This window comes from Leuresthes tenuis, unplaced genomic scaffold (genome assembly GCF_036924035.1).
Source record: "Leuresthes tenuis unplaced genomic scaffold, fLeuTen1.0.hap1 SCAF_19, whole genome shotgun sequence".
In the NCBI taxonomy this organism is placed as follows: Eukaryota; Metazoa; Chordata; class Actinopteri; order Atheriniformes; family Atherinopsidae; genus Leuresthes; species Leuresthes tenuis.
Window position 1 is genome coordinate 17,522,896 of NW_027325373.1, and position 13,998 is coordinate 17,536,893.

A 13,998-nucleotide genomic window follows, 5' to 3' on the forward strand; every position below is an offset into this window, starting at 1 on the left:
TTAAATATGTTTGAATTTTTTGATCATTAGTTAGGTTCAGATAGTTTGTAAAATGTCTTCTGATTTCCTGCCTTTCCAATGAGCAGCCAAAGTCTTTCACCTAAGAACAGTCTGCCAGTTCTCCTGTGTGAGAAGACGTCATTTCCATCTCTGATTCTACACCTCGCCAATATATCCATCAGAATTCCCCTGGCATCCACTCAAATCCCATATGGCATCAGTGGAGACAGAATACGATCTGATATTCAGCCTCTAATTACAGAATGGGCTCTTTCAGTGAGACTGAGAGACTAATTTACTAAAAAAAAATATGTTAAGAGGTTGCATGTCTCCTATCCTCAGCGCCATCACCTCACCACAGCTCTTGAGCTGAGTTTAGATATTATGTATTCTGTTGGGACATGACGCAGACTGTGGTTGCATTTTATTTTGACTGACTATCAAACAAATAAGGCAGCAGGAAACCCTTCACCACAGCTCCTTTTTTCTTTTTTCTTCCATTTCATCCTCTTATTTTATCTCAATCTGTCCTCACAAAAGTGGTGTCTGGATCAGTGGCTTCACTCCGACGTAGTAGGTTTTGGGCTTTTTTTTCCCTTGCAAGCAGTTTCTACCATTTTGGTTCCCAAGTGACCAAAATGTATATCAATACTGAATATACATTATACATACAATAAGGGGATCATTTTGCTTCCTTTCTGAGACTGCTCTCCCATAAATGACACCCCAATGTCATGTATTCATTTACCTTACCTTGGTACTTCACCATGGTAACTAAAGCTGCAAACATTTCATTTTTTGGAAGCAGGTTAAATTTGATATTAGAAAATTATCCAGGAAAAGGTTTGTAGATAAGAGAAATTGTCATAGATGGTTAACTGATCTTTTTGGTCTCCTGTCTTTCTCATAAGGTAGAGACTGACAGTGATCGTTAACAGTCAGTTAACAGTCAGTAGTGAATATTCAGTATATTTCCAATGATGGTTTTTACTGATGTCCTGGCCCATTGGCAGGGGACCTTATGCAGCTCTAATGTTACACTGCTGTCACTGCAGCATGAGACCATCCATTATGTACATTAGTACTGCGCAGACACCCTGATACACACATACACTCAGCCAAGGCTAGTCACATAGTCTCTGAGCTGCACCTGTGCTCATAAAGAGAGAAGAAAGAACAACTTTGACATGCGAGGAAAGATTTCACAGTGCCGTCATGGTCTACATGTTGAGTTAGAGCAAAGAGACAAAAAATGTTATGTGCAGCATTGCTACCCTGGAGCGCTTCTGTGTGATGATGTATTTGGATGAAAAACAAGAGCAAGTGAGAATGACTTGACAAAGCAGTGCTCCAGTTTTTTCATGTGTAGTATGTTTACCAGCCTGCTTGTTCTGTTGAAAGAGTAGAGCTGAGAGAAGTGTTTTAGAATTATGTGAGAACATGTGCATCAAATATTTTAATGACACGAGAAACTGTACAATAAAAAGTGTGTGTGTGTGTGTGTGGGGGGCGGTCTGTCACCTTGGACAGGTCACTACACTACTCCATCACAGAAACAGTTTCAAATCAGGATTAATGCATTTATCCCCTCTGTGCGCACACACACTTGTACATGTATACACCAGTCCATTTGTCCAAACTTGCATGCTGTCATATGCAAAAGTTTGGCCACACTTTTCGGCAAATGCAAATTGTAAAGAGTAGAAGTAAAACTGTATTTAATTATTTTTTCATTATGTGCGCATAGGATCATTATCTTGCTATCCTCTTTTTATTCCTTTATCTATGTTGAAATTTGCGTGTATGACATTTCCTTCCTAAATCTGATGGTAATTCATTTCAAATGTCTTTGGTGAAATATTACATATGCCATCAATGAGTCCAAAACTGTATCCGTCCATCCCTGAGTTTACAAGGTGGAGAGGTGCTCTATTCGTGAAACCGGGCACCCATTTATCATCATACCATTCTTCATTGCCATCAAGTCATCAGCCAAAAGAATTTGTTTCCAAAATGCTTCAGGCTTGTTTCGATTTTCACTCACAAATTTCTGATGTCGATTCTTGTGTTGAAAACCCAGGAAAGGTTTTCTACAGATTACTCATCCAAGGAGGTTATATGGTGTGGCCGTAACAGTACACCACCACCACAGTCTGCTACATCTCTCTGCAGGTCTCTTGCTGTGTTTTTATATGCCTTTCTAATAGCATTTTCAAAAGCAGTACTGATTGTATGCTGTTTTTGTCAACAAGACCGCAGCCTGACCTCCACCACTCTTGTTAGCTAGCATTTGTTTAATACATTATTCACGACAAACAAATGACCAAACATGAAAATTGATCAACCTGAAAATGTTTGTGCTTAAAGTAATGAAAAGTATCCCTTATGTTTAAGAAATGTAAACCAGTGCTATATTAATGTTACTAAAACGATGGTGGACACTGATTTTTTTTTTGTGGTACAGGCTTCTAAAATCACTGCCAAGATTCTCAAGCATAATCATCCAGCAGGGACTCATCAACAGTTGCTCACTTGCTCCAGACCCCATATTTGTCTGTTCATGTAGGTGGTGAAGGAAGCCCCAGGACGACAAATGTAGATCATGTATGAAAACCACATCAGGCCCACACGAACCCGCTTTTGCACATTTTCCATGCTGCTTGATTGAACTAAAGGGGGTTTTTTAAAATGGACTTTACATGGTATATGCACACCCACACATGTCTTGGGTATTTACAACTTTTTATAGCCTCTAACCGAAGACTGTGGGTGAACAAAGCTGATAGGATTACTTCCTGCAAAAGATAATTGATTTTCTTAACTTTAAAGGAATCATAAAGCTCTCTCATAAAGCAGCCCATTAGCTGTCTATTAGTGGGCTTTACAGTGCCTCTACAGCCAATTTACATATTAATGTGTTTGCTCTTGCTTCCACATCCAAACAGAAAACAGACTCACACACATCTGCCACATATTTACACAGAAAGACATCCTCATCTGGTGTAGAAAAAGAAACAGTAAAGGATTAATTGCTGACTCATTTTGACTGTGGATGGAAGGGAGTTACATTTATCACGCATAGCCAGGCCATACTGTTCATTGCTTGTTCTCCTACCCTGGATAGAAAAATGGAACTGGATCCCAAACAGCCATCAAACATTAAAGCTCAATAGTCCAGCTAATTGAGATGTCCCCAGTAGATTTTTTTTTCTAAGAGGATTTGAAAATGTGCTCATTCATCTGCATCCCCCTGTTGAAGTTTCCTTTTAATTCTTGAACTTGTTGCTATTTTTCAGTTATCTATTGTTTTCTGTCGTCTCTCACAAATATGAATACAGCAACTCACTGCAGATCTTTCACCATATATTTCCCAGACATGTTTCAATGTCTCTTCATGACATGCAGGGTGTTTGGACAGGAACCATTATGTTCCTTAGTGTGCTTTTCAATAAGACTGGCATTTGAACAAATCTGCTTTCCATTTGCACATAAATCATTCAAAAATACATTTGACAGATGGGAATGTGATTACATCACTTACCACTGAGCATTAGAATTAGCATTGAAAAGTCTTCTAAGTGATGGATGAAAGTCATTTCTCTTTGAAGGCCAGAACTTTCATATATATATATATATATATATATATATATATATATATATTTGGTGTTAAGGCAATTGGTATTCTAATACATATTTTTCCCCTTCCTTCGTTCTTTTCTCACTTCTTTCCACTCACAGAGGATGAGCTGCAGCTATCTGCTCTGCACTATCCTGCTCTTCGTGGCTGTATTGCTGGCTGTCACTGTAACTGGCACCATCCTTTTCATGAATCACTACCAGGCCCCACCCATGTCCGATGGCCTACCCCACATCTCTACCAATCAGGATGAAGCCAATGCCCTGGTGACTGTTGAGAGAGGGGATGGTTCTCGCATCAACATCTTCATTGATCCCAACTGTCCTGACTACAACAGTAACTTTATACGTCTGGAGGGCGTGCAGACCTCACTGCTCCACTCACTGACTGACCACGACTCGGACCTGAAGTCAGTGAAAGGCCAGGATCGGGCTCTGCTCGTCAGCTTGGCAGAAGAGGTGGCCAAACTGTCAGCCCATGCGGGGCAACTGAAAATGGACTATGAATCTCTGCGCAGGGGGCAAGGAAACCTGGGTCAAGACCTTAACACACTACAGGCAGAACAGGGACGCCTCATACAGGTGAGACCCATATACACACACAATCTCATGAGATGGAAAGCATGTGGTTTGCTACAGTTGTGAGCCCCTGCTCCTAGACAGGTTAGGTTTCAAGAGGTCAAAACTTTTAAAAGCATAGCCCCCCTCTCTTCTAAACTGAAATGATGAAAAAGACGTTGGTGCTTGGATAGTGATTGGACCACTCTCAGTCTCTGACCAGAGTCAAAGATACTGTTTCACAGAGACCGATTACTCAAAGACTGACCTAAAGATTTGGAACTAACATGAATTATTATGAATTATTATTATCTTCTTCTTAGTTTTTAATCACATTTCCTTCCAGCTTTCCAGCAGCTGTGTTGCTTTTCAGATTGCTAGAAAGAAATGATTGTGATTGGCCATCGGATGCTAGCTCCACCTGTTTTACATAAACATGCTCATCATGCTCTCAGGAGTTGGAAAAACTGGATTGGCCAACCAAGTTGATAACCAGCACTGGGATACTGCCTAGTAAGATCTTTATTGTTAGGGATAAGTTCTTTAGATTACCAGAAGATATCCTGAATATGTACCAAGTATTGAAGTAAATTGGTTTGGTCTTTTTTAATCAATATTTTTTTCATTTGACATAATTAGGTCATCAATACTGACACATCAGTGTGAAAGGAGCACGTTACTGCTGTAGCTGTAGGAGGGAACTACTATATAAAAGCTTTGTGCACAGAGTCAGCAGCGTAACTAACTTTTTTAAAAACTAGTCTTTTTTATGTTAATCACTGTGCAAAATCTTTATCTAAAACTATCAACTTAAGCTGTGAGGAAATGTTATGGAGTGGAAGGAATATACTCCCTTCTGAAGTGTATTTAACAGAGAGGGCAACTCATGGACCAACAGTTTATAGGCAGTTGTTTTAACTAAATATTTTGAGGGAAAAACAATCAATGACAGAGGTTCTTTTCTTTTCTTTTCAATTGTTTTTTTATTTTTTTATCCAAACTGATCAGAAAAAAAGGAAACCAACTAAACTGAAGTCACTCTGCAACAATTACAACTCAAGTCATGACTTTAAGTGCTATACAGTGGTGCTTAAGGGTTGGACTGTGAAACCCCTATCGACATGCATTGATTGTGAAGCCACCTTAAGAAGGGTGACAGCTCATTGGACTCGAGATGTTGCTTTTAGTTTTGCCGTCTTCCTTTCCTGACTGAAAAATCAAAACATTATCATTCCCTCAATCAATGCCTACTCAGGCGTGTCATTTCTTTTTTACACTGTAAAAGCCAAGTAATGCCTAAATTAAAGTGTTAATAGGGCTCATGTTCTGTATTTAACTTATTCAGTCTTGTGTTTGAAGAAGTCACAAGGGAGGAAGTGGCCATCAAGACCCTAGAAACACTATAGCTTGCACATTATATCAGTAAGATGATATAATTGATCCTAAGATGTGTAAGTCAGACCATACTGGATAAAAGCATAATTAGACATAATTAGATTCTCACTGACCACATTGATATATTGATGATACATTTCCTAAATGTGTGTGGAAAATCTTTACACTGCATGGTCTTTTAATTTGGACTTACCAGGCTCAGTCTCTTTGTTCTGCAGTAAATAGATTTCATTGCTTTCAGCCATACAGCTGAAACAACAGAATTCATTCTTCTGCTGTTTTTAAACCCAGACCACTGCAGCTTGTTGTTCACCAATCTTTAGAAATCACTCAAAAACAAGCTGGTTGGGTCTGATCTCCCTCTGTAGGGTAAGAAACTATGTGCGCTGACTGGCTGCACAATCGAAGCAGCAAGTGGCCCACTTCCTTTGCTTCTGTTAATGTGTGGTGTACTGTAGGAGGCATGGAGTGGTGGGCAGGGTAAGTGGAGGTGGTACCAGCAGCTTAGATACTCCAGGTGATTGATTTCCTCTGTGGAGGCAAGGCATGCGGTGTGCACATCCGCTGTTTCTGCTTGCCACCACGGTGTGACTGTATGATCTATGGGCCACCTGTGGCACGAACTTCTGATTTATAGGATGACACAGAGCTGACTGTGCTAAAATTAGTGACCGCTTTGTGTGCACTGTAGCGCACCCCAAAAAAACAGTCAAACCCTTCTACACTCCCCTGAGGTGCTATGTAGGAGAATTTGATTACAGCAGGTTTAGGACCAATCTGTTTTGATTATTCAAAAAAATGACATATTCATTTTTCACTGCGGGTGCTTGCAGCCTGAAATAGAAGAGTGCTCCAAAGCCCACATATTTACATTTGAATAAATCACCCTGATGGGAACGACTACCCACAGGTTGATGGTCAGGTTTCTAGGTAATGGATTAAATGAAGCACATTGTTCTAAGCCAGGGCAATGTTTGATATGTTTGTTCAAATTACTTTAGTTTATTTGAAATTCCAAATATGCCTCCAAAGACATCATTTGATTTGGCATAATTTCCTCTGTCATCAAGAAATATCTAAATATGTGATCAGATCTAAATACATTAAGCTCATACTTCCTGATAATGTAGAGTTCTTGCTTTATTCTGAATAGTAAGTAATACATTACTAAGGCCCACTCTGCCAATGTGTTTTCTCCTCCTTTTTGTGTTTCCATTAACTATTTCAGTCCTATCAATAGACACCTGGAGGAGTTTGCTTTGCTCAAAAATGCCCAGAAAAACAAATATGCAGCTACCAAAAAATTTAGTCCATAAAACATTTCATGGTTACAATGGTTGTATCCATCTCATGTTATACCCTAAAATGAGTGAAAATCATATCTAGCCAGGTATGCTTTTTGTTTGTTGTTTTCTGACATTCAAGTCATTTATGTGAAATTTCTTGTATGATTTTCAGTAAAACACTTGACGTCTGCATAATAGATCAGGAAAAACATGTTAATGGCTTCACAACATTTAGAAGAACCCATACAATGGTCACTTACAGGTCCATTGTTTTACTATGGAGATTACGAGAAGAGAGATCCTTTTAGGTCCTCTCTTTAAGTCCCACTTGAGTGTTGTTGAAATTGCACATCTAACTGGTCAAAATTTGAAGACGGTGTGCAAGACGATGGCTGATCTTATGTTTTAGTTTTCTCAACTTAGCCAACAGACAGGCATTATACATATGTATTCCATGGTAATTTAGACAGCTAAAGTTTGAGAAAGAGCTTCAAGGCATTTCAGACAGTTATGGTGCAATACCCTCAATAGGACAGAGTTGCTGTCTTTGGTGTAGAAACTTTGGCTTTGTAATTGTTCACATCTTTCACATCCACATCCTTTCACATCCACATAAAAAAAGCTAAATAACCATAGTCTCAAAGTATGCTCTATAACTGTGGGAATATTGGATCTTATGAAGTTCTTGAAACTGTCATTTGCTCAGAGGTCTCCATGACTTGGTAATAATTTCCAACCTTCTACTAGAAGGAATTCCATTAATAGATATAAACATATTTTTTTAAAATCTGGCCCTAATGATGGCTCGGTGGATGCAACACTGAAGAATTAGAAAGGGGGGGGAAATTGTTAGAACTACTCTTGGCAATTGAAGAGAATGCACATATTCTAGTCTCTTGATGTTTGCTGATTCCCAAAGTCTGACAGCAAAAAAGAAAAAAGAAAAAACTGCAAGGAGGCAAAGGCCGCAAGGAGGAGCATGACTAACTGATTTCCTTGAACTGTAGGTCACAGTTTAAACAGAATTATGTGCCCGTGGAATAATAATGTTTTAGACAAGTGACCCCCGCAACCTCTGCTAAGGATCTAGGGGCAAACTACCGCTGCCATACAAAACCGTATTGCTTCAAGACATCCATTCTAGTCGACATAAGTTCTTTGTGTTTCTGAGAGAGGAAAATTGCAGTTGTTACTGGGTTTAACCAGGGATATAGTACAGACCACTTAAAAACCTCAGTGAAAGCTGGGTAAGCACATAAAATGTGTAAATCTAGATGGGTGACTTCAGAGATACAGCTCATTGGTTCAAAGGAATAAATAATGTCAGTATTTCAGGGTCCAAACAATTGTTATTGGGAACAAAAATAAATTTAAAAAAATTGTAAAAGTATTTATTATTTTTATCTACAGAAAAACATAGCAACAACCATAATCCATATTCCTCTGACAGAAAGGTCTTTCAACTTTTTTTTCCTGATTCTCAGTCAAATTAATATGCAGAACTTAAACCATAAGAGGATGTAATTAAAGTTGTGTATCATCAAATAGCCCAATTATGTACATACATGCCAACACTGGGACAAGAATTTCTTGGACAAAATTACAGGATTACAGGAGATTTTTGCTCAAGCTGGACCGTCAAAGGCGATTCCTTAATTTTATTTAATTGATAACATTTTAATAGCTAGACTAAAGTCCCTGCACTCTTCCCCAACATTGAATTACACGTGGATAAAATCCAATCCTGTGCAAAGATCAGAGGTACTCTGTGTGATATGAATCAGATTTGCTATGAAAACAGTCTCATTATGTATGAAGGTTACGTTCATCATCGAGGGTAATCTTTTATTCATTGTTTCTTTGCTTCAGAGGCCTCTATGTCCAGGATGTCTGACTGTTTAATCAAATGGATAGAGTAAGCAAGGCAGAGGTTGACCTAACATTTGTGCACCACTCTAATACAGCAAAAACTTATTGATAGTCATTTTAAGCACAGGTGAATTGCTGTTACTCATCATGCAGTTATGGTGCAAGGGGTTGATGCACTGGTTAGCACTGCCACCTCACAGCAGGAGGTTCTGGGTTAGATCTGGTCAGCTAATATTTTTGAGGTGAGTTTGTCATATTAAGCAGATTGGGACTGAATGATACTGTCTTGTTCGAGTCTTACAGCTCTACTCTGTGTGTTTCTCTGCCATACAACATCTGTTTAAGCCAATCACGTGTCACCTTTTTCCTTCTGCTTTTACTCATAGTCAAATCAATGCAATCCTGTGTAGTGCACTTACATTTGAAGTTATGAAACAAATATCAAAATAAACAGTATTTACACACTTGAACAAGCAAAGAACTTGATTTTGAATGCAAGTAAATTATCATTTTGAATAAACTCCTTTAATGCCCGAGCTACAGATGTGTAAAGCACCCAAATTGGCCTTCATTTAAACCTCAATGCATAAAAAAACCAGGGCTCATCATGTTAAGTGCTGAGGTGTAACTGATTTTGTAAGCCAATGTTAAGGCTGCCTAATGAGATCTAATTAAATCATGATTCTAATTGAAGCATCTGACAAAGCTCAGTATTAAGGCTGCAGACAATCCTCTGCTTTGAAAACAGACACAGAAACAGAAAGTCGATACTTGCTTGCAAATAACAAACCCAGAAACTTTTTTTTTTTAAATATATACGCTACACCTCCAGACATACCCCAAAAATGTGTCATGATTCTTGAATAAATGCAAAGGAGAGTGGGATCATTTCTGTAATTTATTTTTGAATATGCGTGTGGATTTCTGTCTACATGCATGGAGGCATATACACAAATATGCCTTGTTTGTGTCTGTATATGGGTTTAACTTGCAGCTCCAGTGTAATATTATTTCAGCATATCTTGCTGTGCCTTTGTGATGCATTGCGTAGATATTGAGGCCAGGGAATGGCCACTGGGGTTTTTGTCTAATGCAGTTTTAACACCTGATAACGCTGCACAGACATACTATCTTAGAAGACTCTAGGCCCCTTAGAGTGACTTTCAACACTGCAGGTTTCCATGTGGGGGCATGTTTGCATGTTAGTGAGAAAGAGTAAAGGGTGATGAAAGGGGAGGATTGAAGGGGAACTGTGCGTATATGTGAGAGAGAGAACAAATAATTTTTGTCATTTCTGAAAAAGTATAGGGTGTGTATGTATGTGGAGAACATAGCAGCTGGTTGTGCATATACTCTGGGCAACTAGGGCAAAAATGTGAAAATGACCTTTCTGTAATGAACAGCACATAAAGAGCTGCAGGAGGGGAGCATGGCAGATCAGAGAGGTTATCCTGCTCTTTGCTAGTCCTAGCACACACATTCATCAACAGCCTTCCCACAGGGCTCTTTGTGTTTCACTACATTCACCAGAGTGCATTATAGAATGGGTGCCATGTGTCATTGCTGCTAGAAGCAGTCTCTGCACCTGTGTACATCAAAAAGTACTATATTCTACCAATGGTTGTGTGTACTATGCTTTAGTCCGTTACCTACAAATTTAGCATGATTTATGTAAATGCTATTTATCAGATAAAACCAACCATTAATTAATTAATATATTTTCTAACCTCAGAGGTGGTTTTGGTTTTCATTGAAGGCAAACAAAATATTTCTCATTTTTATTCTCATCATTATTCTTATGCAGTTAGAAAAGTGTCGATATTTGAGTTGGACGCTCTAAAGCATTTCTGAGTCAAAAACAAAAAACACGAACACTGAAAAATACATCTGCATATTTGTGTGTTTCCTTTAAAAACAGAATGTAGGAAGTCTGGATCCTCTCTGGACCCCAGTCTAATTTGACTGGTAAGTGCTACTGGCCGTAGCAGGCACCGACCACCATTTCAGCTGATGCTGTGTCAAAAAAGTGAACGCCCCCAACAGCAGACTCTAAACCAAGTTCTAATACCATTAAGAACACCCACAACGCATTGTTTATTGCTGGGTCAGATTCTGTGTGCGGATGATCTACAGTGCAAAACATGTCACATTAAAACACTGAAACATCAAGTCTGATTTCATGGGAAGATAAGCAGTTGTAGCGGGATACATTCTGAAACCCTTGAGAGAGTCAGAAATTGCTTTAATATAATAAAGATCTTAAGAATTGAGTTTCCAAAGAAACAACTCAGTTTTATTGTGTATGTCTGACATGCAATGTACATAATGCAGAGAAATAAACACTGACTGTCTTGGAGGTACTAAAACCACTGGCCCACTTTGTAAAATGGTTGCAGGAAAAGTGCTGCAAAGGGAACTTGGAGTTATTTGATCATCAACTGTTAACTGTGGATATTTGTTCTTCTCTCCCACTTTGTGTTTGTTGCAGCTACTGTCAGACAGTCAGATTAACATGGTGAAAGTGGTGAACTCAGTCAGTGATGCTCTCAATGCCATGCAGAAGGAGAACGTGGGTCTGAAGGCACGAGTCAAGGCTGACTTACAAAGGGCACCAGTCCGTGGGGCTCGTTTGAAGGGCTGCTCCAATGGTAAGATAAATTAGATATGGTTTGTCTTTATGTAACTGTCAGGCAGGATTAGAACAGATGTCTCTGGCCTTATCCCATTGGAAGGCTTTTAACCATGCATAGTATACCCAGTAGCAGTCCCCTCCAAGATTTGCCTTTACAGGTAGCCAAGGAGCGCAGAATGAAGGCTCCTCGTGAGCAGGATTCAGCTTGCAATAACAGGGGAGAAGAGCGACAGTTTTAATGTTAGAGGCACAACTTGAAAATCCAGTCAATGTTTCATAAATCTGTAAATGCAAATCATGGGCTTTCAATGTTGCATATACAAGTAAAGGTATTTCAAAGCTCCGAAATATGTAGCATCATACCAACACATGCAAAACTGAGAAATGATCTGATACCTGTTGTACTTTTTATATTTCTTAGAAGTGCTCCTGGTAATGTTCAACCAAATCTAAAGTCTTCCTTTGCCTTTTTATGGAGGAATGCCAGACATTTGTAATTACATTCCTATATTTATGCCACCTATGATCAATACACGGTTTAATTTATACTAAGAGGTGGATTCAGATTCAGATTTTTAAAGCAGTCTTAACATAACTTTGCTTTCCAGTGGAAACAATTAATGAAATAGTGTTATTACTATTACTTATTTTTAAAAAGAAAAGTAAAAACTATTTTCAGAGGGTTGCTAGCTCTGTCCTTTTTGCTGAGAAAGTGCACCACCGGGACACTAATTAGTTCCACACAGTGCATGCCTCATGATCCAGCTGAGAATTATCGTGCCTTAATCAGATTTTCTGAAGCAATCAGTAAACAGTTTCTGGAAACAAAGCAGAATTTCAACTGGCAATAAATTATAAACCAGATGATGTGAAAACTATTCTTTAGATCTTACCAAGTTTGTTGACATTATTATGAAATCATTTCTTCAAGCTTACTTTTAATTTGTTGTCTCGTGACTCTCCGTTAATGGTAACAGCAACAGGGGCAAAAACAATCTTATTCTCTTGTGCAAAGGAAATCTCAGTTTATTAAATGCACAGTTCCATTCACTGAATATAAAGTTGCATCACTAATCTGAAAAAGCTCTCATTATAGGCTTAAAGTTTTTCATGGCATTTCATTGTATATTTATTGCACTATTTTGCTTATATCTTACCATGGTAATACATAATTTTGTAACACAGTGAAATAAACCTCTTGGACAAGGTTTTAGTGTTTATTACAACAGCACTGTTGTGGTAGCTGGAGTATGGATACTAGGCTGATTTTGTTTTCATTATTCCTACAAAGACAATTTCAGTCAGATGACCATCAAGCTAAATATTAACATTATTGGAAACAAAAGTAATCAACTTTAACATTGAGTGGTTTGCTTAAGCTTTTGCTGAAGAAACAATATGAGTCTTAGGAAGGAAATAAATACAATGTCTATGACAGAAAAAGAGAAACATATTTGACTCAGATTTGAAGGACTGGTATTCTAAAATGTTTTTAATAAAAACAGCACTTTTACTCCCTTTACATGCAAGGGAGTAGGCAATATTAGCTTAAAGCAAAAAAAAAAATTAATGTTATGTCCATTTTGCAATTAGAATAGCACTAAGACCCTGAGGAACCTTCTACTTATATTTGATTTATAATTTATTGCCACTTGAAATTCTGGCTTTCTTCATCTAAAGAGCCACAGAGTGCTTGACAGTGACATGTTTTAGCCATGGATTTCTTAAAGCAACCTAAATGTGAAGAAAAAACTGTCAGACTAAATGATCTACCAGCTCAAGGGTTCAGCACCATGGACAGAGCATCATAAATCTAGAGCCTTTTTAAAAGCAACTCCGACATGAATATCTGCTCCCCTGCAGTGGCAAAGCCTCTAATGCCACTTTCGACAGACATAGTCCTATTTTTAGTAGCTGTGCCTAATTGTTCATTTCCTGGTGCAGTCCTACTGATCGTAAAATACAAAAAACTTAATCCATATTTGAGCCTCTTCTAGGTTGTAAAGAGAGCTGTTATGTGGGTGTCAAACCTGTATCACTCATTGTTTTTGCATCAATACACAATTTTACTGTGGCCAAGGGAGTTTTTCCCCTATAAACTAAACCCATAGGAGGATGAACTGTTGAGCAAAGGCATCTCCCTACTACTACAGCAGTTGATGAGTGGGCAGCTTACGATGAACATCAGGATGTTAGATGCTCGCCTTACAATTTATTGCAGACCCCTGTAGCCATCACTCTGCAGCCAGGAATGATATGTGTTTCCTTATTGCTGATTTCAGAATGTGTGTGATTTGTAATGATGGCTAAGCAGCAACTTATAATTACTTATAATTACTTAAATCTTCCCACTGATGAGTCTGGATGTAAAACTGCATAAAGTTAGTTATTTAGTCAGTTACTTACCAGAGTTTAACAGTAAAAGTATAATGACTAATCCATCAGTTTGTAGGAATAATTCTAATCTCCTGTCATCATCCTCTTTGGAGGCTTTCTAATTAAAAATCAAAGTTCCAAAATTTATGTTACTAGGTTAAGTGCTTTGGATTTCATCTGTATGTGTCTGTGAACACTTCTCAACACTTCTCTGCACACAGCATGACAAAGAGAAGGATAACAGAA

At 38.4% G+C, this 13,998-nt stretch overlaps 1 protein-coding gene across 2 annotated transcripts in view; it reads left to right on the plus strand.

Annotated features, from left to right (window-relative positions):
- The window catches only part of fibcd1b (fibrinogen C domain containing 1b), a 101,494-nt gene that overhangs the window by 28,401 nt on the left and 59,095 nt on the right, over nt 1-13,998 (plus strand). For both annotated transcript variants that reach the window (XM_072372353.1, XM_072372354.1), the window contains 2 exons: nt 3,739-4,218; nt 11,233-11,392. In XM_072372353.1, the coding sequence (XP_072228454.1) occupies nt 3,739-4,218; nt 11,233-11,392 (640 nt within the window). The remainder of the gene's footprint in view (nt 1-3,738; nt 4,219-11,232; nt 11,393-13,998) is intronic.